This window comes from Sander lucioperca, chromosome 6 (assembly GCF_008315115.2).
Source record: "Sander lucioperca isolate FBNREF2018 chromosome 6, SLUC_FBN_1.2, whole genome shotgun sequence".
Classification (NCBI taxonomy): domain Eukaryota; kingdom Metazoa; phylum Chordata; class Actinopteri; order Perciformes; family Percidae; genus Sander; species Sander lucioperca.
The window spans coordinates 3742077-3762501 of NC_050178.1; the positions used below are offsets into that span (position 1 = coordinate 3742077).

Below are 20425 nucleotides of genomic sequence, written 5' to 3' on the forward strand. Positions count from 1 at the left end.
AAAACGACAGTGACCAAGTGCAACCCATTAAAGGTGCAATATGTAATACTGACAGCTAGTGTTTAAAATAGTTACTGCAGTACAAATTCAAAATACTGGAGAGAGTCGTCTCCCTGTTTTTTTTTCCGCCCCCTCCTTCCCAGACTCGAAGTTCAAGGAGGTTGCCAGGCTGAGACCGCAGCATCCACAACAATGTTGCTAGATGCTTGTCTCACATAGCCAGACATTACTTCACAGCACAGCAGAGTAGCTAACGTTTCAATGCTGGCTATATTGACAGTCATAAAAGCCCATGCTCACACGGAGCTCTGTACCCAACTGACAGACACACTTTTTCGGCTTAGAATTACGGTACGAACCGCTAAAAACACCACAACCTCGGCGTCCTCTCCACCCGACGGACAGACACACTTTCTCGGCTTAGAATTAGGGTATGAACCGCTAAAAATAACACTACCTTCCCGTTCTCTCCACCCGACTGAACACACTTTATTGGCTTAGAATTACGGCAACAATTGCTAAACACACTGCAAACTCACGGCCCTCTCTTTCCGATTTACAGCCCACCTCTCTTGGCTTAAAACAACTCACCGTTGTCGGCTACAGCCGCTTACATGTTGTAAACAGCCGTGGCTGCTTGCCTGGTCCTCTGGTAACGTCAGCAGTTAGCAGGGTTATCCTGTAGCCGTGATAAATTAGCCTGAAGCTAATGCTTACCTGTTCAGGAGGAAATTAGCCAACTCTGCATCCTTTTGGGCTCTAAGCTGTCTCCATTTTTCAAGTACATCTCCAATATTTACCCAGACGGGTTTGTTACGTCTCTGGTCATGCAACTGTTAGAAACATGCCAGTTTTCTTTTTAGGTCGGATAGAATCTATCTCCATTGATCCCATCGTTCGTTTGTTTGCTGCTTTCATGGCTGTAGTAACGTTACAGCTGTAGCGCGCTGAGTTTACAGGTATATTGGCTGTCAAACTGGGCAGTTGAAACCAACACACAGGCCCAAACACAAACAGACATTCCGTCACGGAACGGAAATTTCAAAAGGAGAAAATACTGGCATTAGCATTGTTGTCAGAAAACATAGTATTTCAACTTAGCATGTTTCCTTAATATCTGATGACGCATTGGGGTCATTTTTGGATTTATTACAGTAAATATATTACATATTGGACCTTTAAGAACCATTACCCTTCCTTTAGTTGTTGTGTAACGCCCCCAGCAGTAGACTGCACTGGCAGTGGAGCCCCAGTGCCTTCACTAATGGAGGCAGTGGGAGGACCTTATCTCTGCTGAGTGTAATGATCGTAATGCTGCTTTTGCCATTGTTAATATTGTTGTCAGGCCCCTGCTCAGAGCAGCAGCCTAGACCCTCACAACTGATCTGGTCATCTCCACTGCTGTCCGACAGCTGCAGCAATGAGAAGATTAGCAAGGGGTTAAATGTAATATCTGAGTGATCAGTGAGCTTTATCTCTTTCATTTTGTCTCTCAATCTCCTGCTCCCTTTCATTATAGCTCTCCCTCTGTCTGTCTGTGTTTTTTCTTCCCCCTGATATACAACTACACGTCTCCATTCCATAATCTCACCAGCCTTTTAGTATTTGCAGCCTCTAAGCATAGCACACACTCAGCTAACCCCCTCCTTCTTTCCTAATGCCAGCATTAGGAAGTAGTCGCATGCCTGAGGTGCTGCGGGGAAAAGAGGGAGCACCGATGAAGCGGGTGAAGTGATGTGTTGAGACAGGAGAGCCCAGTAGCAGGGGTAGAAGGACTGCTCTGGCCCACCTCTGTGGCTCTGGCAACAAGGATAGACACGGCCCTGCCAGGGGCCCCTGGAGCATCGCTAAAGCTTGTTAGCATAGCCACCAGGCGTTGAAGATGATGAGTTCTGAAGAGGTGATTAAGCCAATGCTGAGGTCCCTTGTAGGCTTCAAAGCACATTCATGCACAAGGTAGGAGAGGAAGGGCATTTGAGTTCAATTTGGTCACTGTGCTCTACCAAATTGAACTCATAAGAGCTGATATTGCTGCAGGTGGAGGCTGGGCTTGGAACAGGGTGGGGTTGACCTCAAAGACATCTCATGAAAAATGCACTTGTGGTGCATAGAAGATTAGCAGAATAAGGCACATGCAATGCAATCCCAGTGTCAAAAGGTGCTTGTCATTGTAGATTTTCCTTGATTTCCTGTCAGTCTCAGGTGTAGAATCAGGAAATACGTACAAAAAAAATAAGTACACAAATAATGAAACGTTAATGTACAAGCAGTTGTACATTAACGTTGTAGTTGTTGGGGTGGTGATGGTGCAGTGGATATAACACATGCCTTTGGTGTGGGAGATCCGGGTTCGATTCCCACTGTGATACGTCAACCAATGTGTCCCTGAGCAAGGCACTTAACCCCTAGTTGCTCCAGAGGCGTGCGACCTCTGACATATATAGCAATTGTAAGTCGCTTTGGATAAAAGCGTCAGCTAAATGACATGTAATGTAATGTTGTGAGAGCATTGTTCTGGATCGATCAGCATTTCTGTGATATACAGAAGTTTAAACAAAGTGTATGCGACTCCAGCTCAGACTGAGCCCAGAGCCTGTTGCCAAACACAAAGGTCCCAGAGATGAGAGTGAGTGGCATTTAAGCTTCCAAACCAGCGAGCCATCTGTGCTGGGTGCCACATAATCTCAACAGGAAGCAGTCATTGCTGTGCATCACATCATCTTCTTGTCTTCTCGTCTACTGCAGCACAGTCACACACTGAAATTTGTCAAACATGCACCGCCTCTTTAGAAATACAGGGTTTAGGTGTAAAACCTTTGTTTCACCATTTCAGTCTCTGTAACACTAATTTATTTATCAGACAAAGTCAAAATGGCATTGTCTCAGTTTAATGATCCAACAAGGCTTACTATTCTCAGATGGCACTTATTTGTGTGGGTGGATCTTTACAATGGTGTGTTGGGGTTAAGCATCGTACTCAAGGGGATCACTACACTGCCTCAACACGGATTACAAACTCTACCATTAGCTCCTTATACAAGACCCCCCCCCACCCCACCCACCCACACACCCACACACACACACACACACACACACACACACACACACACACACACACACACACACAGAAACATACCCATCTCCCTGTCTCTGTTTTTTTTGTGTCTGTATCACCTCTTATAAATACTTATCTTGTCTTATTATGTACAGGGGTTTTAAAATGCTCACCCAGCTGTTGCTGCTAAATCAACAGAGCGTAGACTGAACCAAGAGGGCTGAGTACCCATGTTGCAATGTCAACTGCGAGCGATTCAACCAGAAGTAATTGCCAATCCAATCAATGTGTCAACAGCAAGCAGTCTTCCAACTGGGCATGTAGATTAGATTAGATTCAACTTTATTGTCATTGTGCAGAGTACAAGTACAAAGACAACGAAATGCAGTTTGCGTCCAACCAGAAGTGCAAAAAAGCAGAAAAGTGCAATGTGATATTCAAGTATAGACAGGTGGTGCATAGGCAGGACAAGAAATATATTGCAGTGTTTTAAGAGCAGAATAAATATGGCTATGTAATACGAACAGTGTATGAACAACATGTACAGATATGTGCAATGCAGTAGCAGTCACATTATAATAGTAGTAAAAATAATATAGATATATGCAGTGTATTAGCAGAATATATAATAAGAAAAACAGAAAAAATATGGATATTCTGTATTCTACTGGGGCTTAGTAGGTTAATTGTCACCGGGATGCAGAGCTAGAGTTCAGCAGGGTGACAGCTGCAGGAAAGAAGCTTCCTCTGAACCTGCTGGTTCGGGTGTGGAGAGACCTGAAACGCCTCCTGGAGGGGAGTGGGGTGAACAGTCTGTGGTTGGGGTGGGAACAGTCTTTGATGATGCTGCACGCCTTATGCACGCATCGCTTGCCCTGGATGGCCTCCATGGAGGGGAGTGAGGAACCAGTGATGCATTGAGCAGTTTTCACCACCCTGTGCAGTGCTTTCCGATCATGGGCAGAGCAGTTGTCATACCACACTGTGACACAGTTGGTGAGGATGCTCTCGATGGTGCAGCGGTAGAAGTTCACCAGGATCTGAGGAGACAGGTGGACCTTCTTGAGTCTCCTCAGAAAGAAGAGACGCTGGTGAGCCTTCTTGATCAGGGTAGAGGTGTTGAGGGTCCAAGAGAGGTCCTCAGAGATGTGGACACCCAGAAACTTGAAGCTGGTAACACGCTCCACCTCAGTCCCGTTGATGAGAATGGGTGTGTGTGTGCTAGCTTTAGACTTCCTGAAGTCCACAATGAGCTCTTTGGTCTTCTTGGTGTTGAGAACAGGGTTGTTCTCAGTGCACCACGATGATAGGTACTGGACCTCCTCCCTGTAGGCCATCTCATCGTTGTTGCTGATGAGACCATTCACCGTAGTGTTGTCTTCAAACTTGACAATGGTGTTAGAGCCATGTACAGGTGTGCAGTCGTAGGTGAAGAGGGACTGTGGTACGCCAATGTTCAGGGTGATGGTTGAGGAGGTGTGATTATCTAACCTAACAGACTGAGGTCTGTTGGTTAGGAAGTCCAGCTGCTTGCGCTAGTGACAGATTAAATATGTCAGTCCAAACCTCAGTCAGCTGCACAGCACAGACCCTGAGTACACGTCTGGGGATTCCATCAGGACCAGCAGCCTTGCATGTATTAATCTTGCTCAGTGCCACACGCACATCGGTGGTGGAGAGTGTGAGGGGCTGGTGATCTGCAGAGACCACAGCCTTGATGGCCACTTCCTTGTTGTCCCTATCGAAGCAGCCATATAAGTGGTTCAGCTCATCAGGCAAGGAGGTGTCGGTGACGGGGGGGTGGAGTTAGTAGCTCTGTAGTCTGTGATGGCCTGGATGCCTTGCCACATGCGTCGGTGCGTCGGGGGTCAGAGTTGTTCTTGAAGTGATCCTTAATCCTTAGCTTGTGGTTGTGCTTGGCCTTTTTGATGCCCTTATTCAGGTTATCCCTGGATGAGCTATGTAGGCAGGAGGTAGAGCAATGCAAACTGAGGAAGAGGACAGAGAAGGAGGGTGCATGTGTTGATCTATTGAATCAAATTTGTGTTAATATAATCAAAGAACCGCTCCTTGCCGATTCAACCGATTCATTTGCCGGACGAAAGGAAAGGAAAGGAAGAATTCCTTCAGTTTCAATAGGGCCTTCGCCGCTGTCGGCGCTCAGGCCCTAATAAGAATTTGAGAGAATAAAACTCACTGAAGCAAAAAAATCTTCCTGAATCCACTGTTAGTGTTGTTGCACCTGTTAGGGCAGGCCCATCAAAGCTCCGGCCCACCTTCAACCTGAAAAGAGTCTAATCAGCCAGATAACTGAAAACACCTGTGTGGGTGTTCAGTAGTGTTGTTTTACTCAACGAAAATTATGACTAAATATCGTCGTCAACGTACCTTTATCAAGTGACGAAAACGAGACGAGACGCAACGTAAATGCTGGTCATGTGACGATGACTGTAATTAAATGTATACTGCAATATTGTTGATGAATAAAAACTATGCTAAAATGTCTCTTCATTTTCGTTGACCAAAACGAGACGAGACAAAATGTTATAGCGTTATTTCGTCTCGTTTAGTCACGTTATTATTATTCGGGTCGCACTTTATTATTATTATTACTTTTTACTTCCTCAAGCCCTGTCGCGGCATTATTTAATTTAGAAGATGCAGCGGTGAGTTAGAGAGTGAGACGAGCGTAAATGACAACAAATAAATTAAGTGTGACACAGAGAAAGCTGGGACCGTGGCCAGCCAGCCGTAGTTCGTCTTTGGGAGAAAAAGAATAAACGGCATTTGGAAAAACTTTTATTACATAGAAGTGGAAATGAAAACGGAATGTGTTGTGGAAAAAGATGGGGAGAAATGCGGCCACAAAATCACAGGAAAAAACACCACGAACCTTAAGAGACATCTCAAGCCATTCCATAATGAAATTGAGGTAAATCAAGACATTAACGTAACGTTACTTTCTATTTTACAAAGCTAATGCCAACTCATGAGGCTGTTGTTAATGTGTCTCATTTTATCGTTAGCTTTAGACGTTAGCCACTGGAGCTGAAAACGACTGACAAACGTGTGTGTGTGTGTGTGTGTGTGTAACTAGACTAAATGTCATCAATTTTCGTCGACTAAAACTAGACTAAAATGTCATCAGTTTTCGTCGACTACAACTAGACTAAAATAGTCATGGATAATTCTGACTAAAATAAGACTAAAATGCTCAGACTTTTAGTCGACTGAAACTTGACTAAACTAAAAAGAGTATGCACGTGACTAAAACTAATAAAAACTAAAATGACAGCTTGACACAAAGACTAGACTAAAACTAAAATTAAAACAGGCCGCCAAAAACAACACTAGTGTTCAGAGGCTTTAAAGATAATTTGGCAGGCCCCTGCAGTAACTCTGAGGACCACCTAGGGATCACGGAACCCCTGTTGAAGCTCTCTGGTTTACACAATTACACAAATAATTTGTTTACAAGTTAGAAGTTTTACTTTGAGATTACTTTTTTTTGCTTCAGTGAGTATTATTCTCTCAAATTCTTATTTTTGTTTGGCATTTAAGAAGTTTTGTTTGATTATTTTGACACAAATCTGATTCCATAAAGAAACATCCAGACTACAACTGAAACAAGAGAGTCAAGAGAACCAGACATTGTCACCTGTGCCAAGTACATAAATCTGTATTATGTAAGAATGGGACAAAACATTGGAGAAAGAGTTGAAATAAAATAAGGTACAAGCCAGCAATGAAATATTTCTGCTTTTGGCATACTGTCAGTTTTACAATGAGGTCAGGATCACACAGTTCCCCCATTTAATACATTTGAAATAAGAGAACAGGAGGGTGACGTACAGTACAATGATTTGTGTGGGGGTCCATATTGTATGCGTGTGTGTATGTGGGTGTTTGCAGAGCACAGTACAAGATGGTACCATTAGCATTTTAAAATAGGAGTCAGTAGCATAATTCAATATATGGATGGTTAAAATAACTAAAATCACAATAATATGTAGTTATGGGTAATCATATTTTATTTACAAACGCAGTTGTTATCAGTTATTTATCTAATATAAGGCTGTTGTTCTTGGTAGTCTTTGAACTACAAATAAAACCATTTTAGTGTCTGTATTCACAATCATTGTTTCCCAGTGAACTGACAAATATTGTATCCTTTGTTATAATATTACTCAAGACCCACTGTGTGTAATCTGTTAGTTCCCAGAATTGAGTTTCAGTGGGCGTGAATACATGCATCCTGGCATGTGCATCATGTGTAAGATACATGTGGGCGTGTGAATCTGAATTATTGTACAAGTAATGTATGTACTCTGGCTTTCTACAAGCACATATAGTGCATGCAGCACAAAGAATATGAAAGTATTAAAACGCTGATTGAGGCCGGGTGGGTGTTTGAATCTGTGATGGTGTACCATCATCACTTTGGGAGCAGCCAGGCTGAGCATGGCAGGCTTGGATGTATGATGCCGGCAGCCATCTGGCTTTGGATGGGACTCCTGAGGGAGACACAGGCTGGTGCCAACCTTCAGAAAACACTTCCAGCATGTTTGAGAATGGAAATGACAAGTTCATCTATACTGTGGCTCTGTGTGAGAGCTTTGACACATTCGCAAAAACTACATGTTTTACATAAGTCCACTGTACGCCAAGTGTGTCTTCAGGGGCACTGCAGTCTCAAGCAAATTGTAGTCCTGAACGGAAAAATAGAAATCAATAGAATTTCCATCATTAATTCAAGACATGGATTTAATCTGTGTATAGCTCTCAGTAGCTGCTGGATATGAGCGATTCTTCAAATGAGTAAACATTATGCTCAATTTGTGCAAAGAAATGTTTAAAAAATTACACATAGTTTTAAAAGGGTAAGTTGTGTGCTACACAATATCCCTGCTATTTCTCATTATCAACATTAATTACATCATGTGCTAACCTCACAGTTTACTGCATCCTGTATACTAGGCACATAAAACTGAGCCAATATATAGTTACAGCGGACGGTGTTACAGACTGTCTCTCTTTGCAGTCTCTGAATGTAATTGCTTTGTCACAGTTGAGAAAATTACAGAATGAGACTGTAAGAGTGCCCATGTGTGTCATGACTATGGCTTCCTCATATACAATAAATGCATGCTGGTAAAGGTGACACAATGAGCAGGTAAGTAGCAGATAAAAAATAAAATAATTAGTCATTTGTAGATAAATATGGTGATGTAAACATGTTACTTAAAGAACTTGTTTCTGGCAGACCAAATCTTTGTGACCAAGGACCAGAGCCAGGATAGACCACAGCTGAACTTTACTTTGCTCACACTTCACCAGGATATGCTAATATTAAACTGAAGTTTGTCTGATCCACCTTAATATTTTAGAGGATGAGAGAGAGTCTAATTTAGAAGTTCAATAGTGTATTTAGACTGAAGAGGCAAGTGTAAATGTTAGAATAAAACTGCTCTGAGTTGGCAGCAGAGTTAATATGTAATGTTTGATATGAGGGACCAAATATATGTTCTGAAAGGGTAAGTAGACTTTTTGTGAGTTTAAGTACAGAATTTGATTACCTAATAAATCATATTGTATTCTAACACCAACCATACAACCTGCTCCTGATACTCAGCAGCATACAAACAAACGCCTGCAGTAAAACTAACAAGCACCTGCAAGTTTGCATTTCTCACACTGCCCTTATGTGACATGAGGAATCAAACACAGCACTCTCCCTGCTCCACACTGCATGAACTATTTATTATGTTCTCCCTCATTGAATTATTAATGAACTATGTTTTCTGTTTCTCTAGACATTTTCTACAGTTCTGTGAAAAATTCAGTTCTTTAACCAGCGATCCACTCAGGGCCTCTGTCCCGCTATAAACAGAGGCCACACTTCTATATCATAATAATAGACACACTGAGTCAGATCAGTACACCTGCCCAACCGTGGGAACGAAATGTTAGGCATATGGGAAAAATAATTTCATAGCGAGACTGCTGGTAACTCAAACAATAATGCATTGTATGAAACACACCTCTAACTTTATTTACTGTCAAGTAAAAGCTAAGGCCTGGCTGCATATGCCTCTGTGGGCTGGAGTAGCCTGTGCTAGTGGAAGGAGAGACAGAAAGAGCGATTCAGGGATGAGGATTGACATGCAGCAGACTGTAAATCAGATTGAGCAGCAGACACTCCAGTGAAAACATTTCATGTTCTATTTGCAACCATACTCTGGGGAGACGACAATGACACAAGGTTGGTTTTAATCTCCTTGAGAAGCATAATGGGGGAGGAAACAGTCCCAAAACAAGGACATCTTATTTACTCAGAGCCACACATGACTTTCAGCACTAATTGATGTGAAATATTATGCAATCCAACAAACACTTCCTCTCACTCATTATCTCTGATTCTCGCTCTCTTCCTCCTCCTCCTCCTCCTTCTCAATCTATCACCTCTTTCCTTTCTCTCCTCCTCTGTTCTTCCACTTGTTCTCGCACAGACGCTGGCATTCATCGTCTCGTTGCAGATTAAAAAGGGGCTACATTTTTTTTATATGATACAGCTCAGCCTAATTTGCTCTGAATGAATTACGCAGTGTGTCACTCATGGGGTGACAGACCATGTATTTTCATGAATATTTCCATTTTTCTGATTTCCACAAGCGTTTTTAAAAATCCTCGCTAAGAACTGTTACAGAAAATGTCATTACAGGATGTCTATACAAGTCATGCTTTAGGTGTGACATGGTAAAGGCACTTAATACGCAGTATTTCAGAGTTTAATTAGAATTAATTTAGGTCAATTTGTTTTCACTTTTTTGTTTGTTTGTTTATTGTTTGTTTTGTGTTTTTTACCTTTTCCACAGTGCAGTATTTACCAGTATTCTTTTGTCAGTGCAGAACCTGTTTAGGTTGGTTAGGTTTAGGAAAAGATTGTGGTTTGGGTTAAAATAAAATTTGTTAAGAAGCTTGCGTATTTAACTAATGCCACGTCACCAAGTCAAATTTACTAGACTTTTTAAGGCCTATTTTAGACCATTATGAATTAAATTTAAGACCTTTATCACAACAACTAATATATACACATATCAACTAAGCCTTAAATTCATTTTTTTCAGTAACTTGCATTTCCCCACAGCTGAAGAATAAAATCAGTTTTATGTCTGTGGTACAATCCGAAAGAGACTCGCACCAATAACACGAAAGCTTATTGGCTGCAAAATAAGCTGTATGTTGGTCTCATTTGTAGTCTTAATACAGCTAAATTATATTTGGACTAGCAAAAGAAAGAACTACAACACCATGGAATAAAAGAAAACTGAGCATTAGAGGTAGCGTTGCATGGACATAGACCTGTTTAAAATGACCTAGAACACAATACTTTTTAAGACTTTTTAAGACCCCGCGGAAGCCCTGTGATAATAACAAAAATATTGAATATTGCTAACCTTGTCCTTACATACATTTCTAGTACTGTAATTGGTAAACTGTTGTCACTACCCAGTTGTTCAGCCACTGAGCACAAATTAAAAATGATGCCTGCAACAGGCAAGAAAAGACAGAAAAAGCAGAAACTGAGAAACAGAAAAGTTTGGAGAGATTAGGAGAGGACGAGGAGAAAGAATGTGGCAAACAGGCTGTGGAAATCAAGCTGAGAAAACTAGATTCAAAGTACAAAGCCTCACACCATGTCCAAATGGTTCTCACCCACTCTGGAGTGATAAACCTGCCAGCTCACATGGAATCGAATGACAACAAAAACTGTTCACAGGTTTGGAAAGAATGGACCTTATGCTGGATTGAGGCCGCAGCCATCTGAGCACAAACAAAAAACACACATAAGTAATAACAGAGTCTCTCATGAACACAGAGCAACAGCAGTCTGTAAGTTTTTGTAGACTCTTAGCAGCCAAGCATGAAAGGGACGCCTGACAAACAAATTATCTCTCTGTTTCCATAGCGATCTATGAATGGCCTGTGCTAGTGCCTGTGACAACCAGATGCCTCGGAAGACAAGGCTCGCCCATAAAAAGCCAGCACTCTGCCGAAAGCCTGTTATTACTGCTATCATTCAATTGGACTTGATTTGCATAATTAAACTCTGTTATTGCCTTGCTCTGGAAGTCTGCAAGTCTCTGCTCTTAGCAACTGGATTCCCACCATGACAGAGGACCAGGGGGTACTTCAGGTAGGAATATACCCTCACCTGCCCCCGAGCTGTGACTAATCAATACTAAGATTATCCATTAAATTGAACTTGATAAGGCTCCGTTTTCTGTAGATGGGTCATATATTTCTCTGCAGCTCCGGGGTAGAGTGCACACTGATGAGGTGAGTCACAGCCTGGACTTCACTCTGCTAACTACATGAAAGGCCCTGACAGAGCAGAACAGAGCAGGTCCTGACTGAGAAACACAGAGAGAGAGAAAGGCAGGAGAAAAGAGAGGAAGCTCACAGGCTTACATAAAGCACTGTACAAGCTGCATACAGAACCTGCAGCTTGAAAATCCAAAAATCAACCCTTCTTGTAAAAAAGAATCCTTTGCATACATTTTTTTTAAATACTTTGTTGATCCCTCTGTGTTAAAGAATGAGAGTAAACAATAATGGGACCATTCTAAAAAATAGTAAGAGACAATAGGAACCAGCACAGACATACAAAAGGGGGATCATGAAGAACCTCAGAGACAGAGCAAACGGAGACAATTGACAGCACCTGAAGCCAAATACTTGATAGATACGTACAAGAACCCTCTGTAAATTGTAGCTATTCACTCCAAGACCAGGCAGCCACAAATGGATAACAACACAACCCATTCAACTGCACTATGACACAGCATTTTTCACAAAAACACGTCAATAAATCATTTAGCGAATCCATGGTCTGGAGACACTTCGTTACACACAGCTGGAAAGCCAAACAGATCAAATCAGTCTTACCTCGACTAGGTGTGGAGTGGGATTGAATCCACACATGTTGCACACTTGGTGATGGCACTGTGTGCAGGTGTTGTAGTTGGGTTGTTCTGCTATGTTGCCGATGTTGAGGTTTGTCTTGCAGAGAGGACAACAAGCTTTGGGTTTAGAGGAGTCTGGCGGAGCGTGCTGTTGTTGCTGCTGAGCAGGGGCTTGAGGCCCTTGCAGTGTCGGCTGAGGTCCTGAGGGTTTACTCACCCCAGGCCCAGAACCAGGAGGTCCTCCTGGTTTGGGGGCTGTTTTGGGGGGCTGTTGTTGGGGTTGAGTAGTCTCAGATATGAGAGTACTGGCTTGGTTAAGAAGAGAAGCACCAAAGCCAAACAACTTCCCAAAAGTCTGCTCTGGAGGTGGGGGCTGCCGTGAAGGGGAACTCCCTGCACTGCGAGTCTGGTCCTGGCGCGGTTGATGTGGTTGGTGGGCGGGAGAGTTGCGGGACAGATCCGGCTGAGACGGGGCCTTTGCCATGCCGGGGAGAGCAACTGCCCCTGGAGGGAGCTTTATTTGTTGCTGACCTGGGCCAGCTGGACCAGTCTGTTTGGTAGTGCCAGGCGCAGGATGGGCCTGTGCTGGAGGCTGGGCCTGAGCTGGAGGATGGGCCTGAGCTGGAGGCTGCGTCTGAGGAGGGGGCTGTGTCTGGGGTGCAGGCTGAGTCGAAGCATCAGGTTTAGGTTCTGGTTTGGCTGCATGAGAAGGAGAGTGTATCTGTTGCTGACTCTTGGAGCGTGGTGTGGTCATGTCCATCCCCAACGCTCTCTGCATCTGACAGTTCAGACATAGCCACTCCTGAACCTGTGAAAAAAAAAAAAAGAAAAAAAAAGGAATCAATGACGATAAGCTAGAGCATCTAGTCTTTATCTTTCAGTATATAAATGACAGTTCGACATATTGGGACATATGTTTATTTGTTTTCATGCAAAATGTTGGATAAGAAGATTGATGACACTCTCATGTCTCTACCCTTTGTACTGATTAAACAAACAAAACATTATGTGTTAATCAGTAAACTTTAGAGGCACTGGTAAGCAGATTTGTTTACCTTTAGACGGAGCCAGCCTATCTATTTCCCCCTGTTTTCAGTCTGTACCATATGCTAAGCTGCTGATGGTAGCTTCATATTTACTGTGCAGAAACAAGAATGGTATCATCTTCTAATCTAAATTCAATTAAAAAAGCAAACATTTCCCAAAGTGTCAAACTATTCCTTTTATTAAAAAAAGTTTAACTGACAGGGCTATTGTAGATGATCAAAAGTGGATGAATTATTGAAATAAGTCAAGATATCTTTAAAAAAGATTCAGTAACCTGGTTGTTTTCATCTTCTCCCTGCATTCCCATGGGTTCCTAGTGGATGCTCTACTTTCTTTCGACTGCCAAAAGAGATTCAAGTAACATGAACTAAAAACTCTAAATTGCCTATGGGTGTAAATCTGAACATGAGTGTGATGGTCTGTTTGTGTGATGGACTGGCTGCCATCTCTTCCCCTCATCCAATGCATGCTGGAATAGCCTCCAGCCTGCTCTGAGTAGGAAACATTGTCTATGGAAAATGACTGAATGAAAGAATAATTGTGAATGATGTAAAATATCTCATTGAGGAGGGATTTAAGCCTCTCTGTGCCTTTGCATGGACATTTCTTGGTAAACATCATTCACCCATAAACAAATGCGTAGGAAATAAATGTGACAGACAGGGTGAATTCTGGACTTCTTCAATAAATCATAGCTGCCCCTGATTTAGTACATTTCCTCGCATATTTTCTGTGTGGCTCTTCCCTTTTTGCTTTCTTCTACATTCCTACTCATTACACAACATGTTCCCTTTCTCATTACAATTCTCACACCATTCTCTTCTTGTTCCTCCTGCTGTTGTCATTTCCTTTATGCCTTTGCTTCTCCTATCTCCTGCTCCATACAGGCACATAAGAAGGTGAAAGTCAGAAAGAGGCCCTGGTGATAGCACATGGCCCTATGTACATAATTGGCATCCTGGTGCTTTGGCAGCTGCCACACTATTGTAGCCGTCTTGGATTCATGGTTATTACATAATGCCTTGTCTTTATACCTTTGGGTAAAAACTTCCTTTTAGTCTGTAAATGTGGTTTTATAAAGATTTTGTTTCAGTTTCAGCTGAGAGTTTTCAGTACTATGGGAGCTACCGAAGCGAGGACTGAAAATAAAGGGGAAGATCTCATAATTTCTGCTGTGGACACAAATGTCTCTGCAAGCCTCTGGCCACGATAGATTGATTCACAAACAAGCTCACAAAGAACACATCAACAGCACACAACTTTACATTGACTGTATACTAAAATACTATACTAAAAGATGACTCATTTCAAGTGGAAAATAATAATTTAATATTTATAGGTCGTCTAAATATGTTTGGCTCTAGTATTTGTAATTGTATGCTAATTATATCCTGAATTGTACTCATGTAATAACTTGTAATTGTTATTTTACTTCTTTATTGTTTTAATTGCAAAAGGATATTGACTACCTAGAGCGTTGTTCCATATATTATCTGTAAAGACATTTCATACAAGCCAGCCCAGTAGTTGTAACTTCACAGTTTAACTACAGTGGTATGAGTCACTGAATCTAAAGTGTGGTATTGCGCCACATAATCCTAAACACTGACTCACTGCTGTGCTTTGACTTTAGTTAAACAAGAAACTCATCTTAAACAGAGCTGATAACACCTACATTTGCCGTAACATGATAATCAGACTGAACTGCCACTTTGTTTCACTCGATTTTTAATTAATAAATATTCGCCAATTGAATTTCAAGGAAAATCAAGAAGTGGGCAATGATTGAAATGAGATCTGGAACCAGACTCATTTTCCTGGCCTCCAGTGTAAACGTCCTTGATGAAATGACATAGAAAGTGTTCTTGGTGTGGCCTGACATTACCATTAGGTGTGGCTACAGGTGTAACAGAGCATACGTCAGACCACATTGGTATCTAGTCAGAAGTACAGTAACCTTTTAATTGCCAGTCTCCGTTTCATGCAGGAAAACCGGAACGTAAACCTGATGCTGCACCCCAGACGCATCCTGAAACACAGCCTCCAGCACGGGCTCATCCAGCGCCTGGTCCTAACAAACAGACTGGTCCAGCTGGCCCAGGTCAGCAACAAGCAAAGCTCCCTCCAGGGGCAGTCGCTCTCCCCGACATGGCCAAGGACCTGTCCTGCAGCTTTTTATTAAAAATTGCATTGTTCACCGCTTTAAAATGTTTTGTAGCCTCTCCACCTGCTTTGCAGAATTTCTCCTGGTCAGTCAGTCAGTCGGTCAGTCATTCAGTAAGTCAGTACAGACAGAGTAAGTCACAGGCTCAGCAGCATCTTAGCCATGTGTCTGGCTCCCTGCCAATCCTCAGTATAAAGAGTGATGAGGCCATGGTTTTCACTGTCGATCAGGAAAGCTGAGAAGTCAGGAGCAAAGGTGAACCCCGGAGACAGTCAGAGTAATGTGGACAGTGAAATAAGCCAACACTGGAGCAACACTACACCATCCAACACTGGACTCTTTATCCAATCAGAGACTCACAAGTGGGAACTCCTCTTTCCATCATTATTATTGTCCTTGATTTTTTTTCACCAAATTACAGTTAGAATAATCATATTAAGCCCATTGGGGAAAAAACAAAGGCAGCTATTTATCAATTTCATCGTGTCTCTGCTTGCCTCTGCCTCATCTCTCCATCTCCTTCCACTCTGAGTCCCTCTTGTTATGAGGCAATCATGTGGATCTTTATGAAATCTGATCTGTATCAGCAAAAAACAAGCACCCTGCACACTCTGTCTCCTGCCCTCCTTCTCTATCAGCTCTCTGTTGCAACCCTCCATCTTGTTCTCCTTCACCCATCTTTATTTCTTATCTGCATCTCTCGAATCACATCACTCCCTCAAACTCTCTTTCTCCATCTCGATCTCCATCTCAAATATAAATTTTTGATGGCTCTCATTCAGCCTTGCTTTCAAACATGTATCTAATGTCATGCCTGCGTATGCTTGTGTGTATGTGTGTGTGTGTGTGTGTGTGTGTGTGTGTGTGTGTGTGTACAATAGTATGATACACGTCAGAGGTCATAAGCCGGGACCGTAGCTCACTGTTCTGCGAGAACTCAGCGTCTGCCAACAGGATGCTTGAGCAACGTGGCTTCATGAAGATCAACGACTTGCTGCCAGAAATAGAACCTTTTAGCAGCAAGGGTCCACAGAGACTTGGACATGGCTCAAATAATGAGAGCAAAGCATCTTTGGCAACACACACAGACACACACCTATTTACATGTTGAATTTGAATCTGATTTGGGTAACATCTGACAATCTTCATCAGCAACTGTAGCTATAACCAACGATTTTTTGTAATTATTGATGAATTTGGAGATTATTTTCTTAATTGATTAATTGTTTGGTTTATAAAATGTCAGGAAAAAACAATCAATCACAATCACAATTTCCTAAAGCCCAACCTGACGTCTTCTTTTGTAAAACAACACTCCAAAAATGTAAAGATATTCAGTTAACGATCAGTAAATGTTGAAATAATGAATTGATTATCAAAACTGATTCATTTTCTGTCGATCAGATAATCGATTAATCGACAAATTGTTTCAACTCATATATCAGCTATGAGTTCATTAAATCTGATGCATGGCTAGAGTTTATACAATCCAAAAGAATAGAGCAACTAAAATGTTAAATGCTTATAGATCTCTTTAACAAAAGACATTTTGACATGTTAAAGTAGGAAAAGCACAGGTTTAAATAACAAGATTAATGATGGCTGAATTCCATTTAGCTGCTTCAGTTTCAGGGTTCTGGTATTGTGCATAGTGGCTCACTGTCACTCTTCCATGGCTTACTGGGACATTTGAATAGATCAGAGCTAAGAGTTAATGTTATTAGTAACACCTGTGTTTTTCTACTTTGACAAGTCAAACTGTCTGCTGTGAAAAGGCCCATTGCTAGTAGCATCAATACCTCAACTATTCTTCAGAATGGGGGTTTACTCCTCATATTTAAGAGCATTTTTATTGCTGATACTTGTATATACTTACTTGGGTAAAATAAAAACAAAATAAAAAATGGTGATATTGCTACTTTTACTTAAAGGCCTATCCAATCTGTAATTTTTCAACCACATACATTTTAGGGACATTTACCGAGTTTGAGTTATAGATGGAAAATCTGCATTTTTTGTCTTTTTTCACAAAATAATTCAAAATATCAGCGAGTTAACCCCTGTGTTTATAGGCGTAATAACAGCATTAGAAAACATCAATAACTTAATGTAGTCCAGAGTCACTGTGTATAACAATAAAGACCTGAAAAAATGAAACTCATAGTAGATTCCAATCCTGTATTTAGATTTTTGATGGTGGGGCAAAACCGTTGTTTTAAAATGAATCACAAATTGTGGCTTTAAAGATATAATATGTAATATTTTTGCATTTAAATGTTTAAAAACGACTATGTTATTTATAAGTTGTTTATTTACATTATCCTTAGTGTTTTTAACAGTGTTCAAACAAAGGAAAATCTGAGAGGAGACTCTGCCATGTGACATATATTATCATATTGTGGTTTTAGGCCAATGTTTACTTGCTTGCTCACTAACTGGTAAGCTACCACCACAAATAGAATCTAAGTAATTATGTATTAAACACTGCAGCTGTTTCACTAATATGACATAAATAGTAGTAGTTTATTTTGAACATGTAAAAAAAATATAAAATAAAAATATATATATATACAGACATGCATACATATATAAAATTTAAATTAACATGACATCTTAATAAGGTCATGTACTTCTCAGCATAATCTTCCAAAATTATTGTAAGTAACTCAATAAACCTTACAAAAGGCATCATGAATGACACTTTAATACATTACATTGTCCGTGAACAGATACATTTTCTTCGGCGATGGTGGTTTAATATCGTAATATTGTAATATAATATTGTATTATATTACATATTGTATGAATAATGATCCTATAAGTTACAATTGTGAAGAGTAGAAGAAAACAATGACAGCTGAGGAGAGAGGTAGAAGGGATCTTTGCCACACACAGAGACACACACACACACATACACATACACATACACACACACACAGACACATGCTAGAAGATGTAACACTGCGTACATCACACAGGTGCACAGAGTTACCGACTTTTTGTTCTTAAGTTTTCAGCTGTTGACAGGAGTGAGACATCATGCACTCCATCATCCCCCAGGAAAGCTGGGTAAAGAACACACTCTGATACAGAATCAAACTTCAACAGAACAAGAACGCAGACACAGGAGGAAGCTCTGTCTCGGAGATCAAAATGCGGTATTACCATGCAGAATGTACAGCAGCTGAGAACTGCAGTTTGGGGATCAGGATGCTTGGGATGCTGCAGTTTATCAATTCCTTACAAATTGGGCTAAAAGACATTGAAATTCCTCCCAATGCCTCTCTCTTTCTCTCTCACACCGCCCCCCCCTCTCTCTCCCTGTCAATTTGTCTCTTTCTGCCTCTGCTCACCCTACACATTGCCAAGCAGGAAATGGCATTCATAAAAGGAAGGTCAGTATAAATAATGAGTGATTGTGGGAAAACCACATTTCTAATAATGCTGTTTGTTGAATGTCTTCACCAGGTGTGCTGGCGCAGTGTCAGGCACAGCAGGGAGCCACGGTGTTACTGAGGATGCTGGAAAGTAGTGCAGAGTAGTAGTCGGTCAGTGATTTGAGGGGGGATGAGGGGGGCTGCCATCCCCCTTGTTAGTAAAATGTCCAAAATTCATAACCCTTGTTAACCTGCTGATCCTTCATCTGACTGAGGTTTAATCTATGGCCCCTGACCATGGCTCTGAAATATCAGTAGCCTAACTGTGTATTGATAAATCCATGGCGCTGTCCGTGGTGCTGAAGTAGCAGACAGATTTGTATCGCAACTTTTTCTCTGAGTCCCGCCCGTCCTGTCAGTTTTGTCTTGGATGTATAATCTTCTCTAAAGTATATAGCTAAGGGGGCGGGGCTCCAAAAGAGTCAACAAAACGAACCGCCCCCCCCCCCCAAATTATCAAATTGCCTACTGGTGGTAGTGTATAACATTATTTCTTGATATTAAGTAAAGGAGATGGACACAATTTAATGAACACCTGTGTAGTGCAATGCAAACAAATACTATACTGTATCTCTGCAAAAGATATGCTGCTACATGGCTTGACATGAACTTTTTTACTCACCAGCCACTGTGGCTAGTGGTTTTCCAAAGTCACTAGCCACTCAGCCTTTTCTCTAGACGAATTCAAAATCTAAATGTTATTGAAGGTGAAAAATTATTTTTGTATCCGGACCGTGATTCAGATCTGCTTCCAAATGTAAGGCCAGTAGTTTTTACGTAATCCTGCATTTAGACAAACAAACAAACAAACAAACAAACAAACAAACCAACAAATCAACAAACCAACAAACAGACAAACCGAACCAAAAGGTTCAGCAGAGGTAACAACAAAGACAAAATAATATGTTGTTTTGTACAGTCCTAATTGTTGGTAGAATTTTAAAGACAGTAGGAAGCTTAAAAACTAAGTGTTAAGAAATAAGCATGTCTGACTCAAAATAATAACAATTGCTATATATAGACTTTAGATGTCTAGTGCAAAAAACTAGTTCCCAATCTGAAGCACTGGCAGAATAAAAAGACACAAACAAATCACTTGAATATATCTCACAAGATGCAATAGTAATGCTGCTGTGCTGTTACACAAATAATGTGTGCCATATACAGTTTGGTTAACTTGGGAGTTGCATAAAAAATAATGAATCACCATCAGTCACCATGTTGCAAAAAGTGAGCTTTCAATTGTGTTTATCCTGTGTTATTGCATTACGGTAGCAAGCTTCGGAAAATGGACTAATGAAACACAGGTGCACCATCTAAATTCAAACAGATTGACAAGAGGTGATGGTTCCTATGATAACCTGCTGAAGAGCACAGCCCAACTGACTATAGCAAGCTGAGACTTTAAATGCAGTGATTTAGAGGGTAATAATCAAACCAGTGCCCCAGATTTAGTCTCTGGCAGTTCTCATTGCAAAATATTTTGGTATATGCAACATTCAGCATGTAGGGTCTCAGCTGGATTCCTGACCCAGTTCATACTGTTTGTCCACTTAAAGCCCCAGTCAGTCAGTGATTACAGCCTGGTGCACTGTGTGAAACACTGTCACCGAAACACTGACATTCTCTACATTTTGTATTTAGTAAATAGAACTTACTGTACATGTTCAGTGATTTACAGTACATAGCATTAGAGATATTTCAAAACAAAAACAAATTATTTTAAAAACACATGTTGTAATGTTTGCTAAGAAGT

At 41.1% G+C, this 20425-nt stretch overlaps 1 protein-coding gene across 1 annotated transcript in view; it reads right to left on the reverse strand.

Moving 5' to 3' along the window:
• bsnb (bassoon (presynaptic cytomatrix protein) b) overlaps positions 1-20425 on the reverse strand; it is a 71183-nt gene that overhangs the window by 36666 nt on the left and 14092 nt on the right. Inside the window, exon 3 of the mRNA XM_031287447.2 lies at positions 12005-12829. Coding sequence (XP_031143307.1) covers positions 12005-12829 — 825 coding nt within the window. The remainder of the gene's footprint in view (positions 1-12004; positions 12830-20425) is intronic.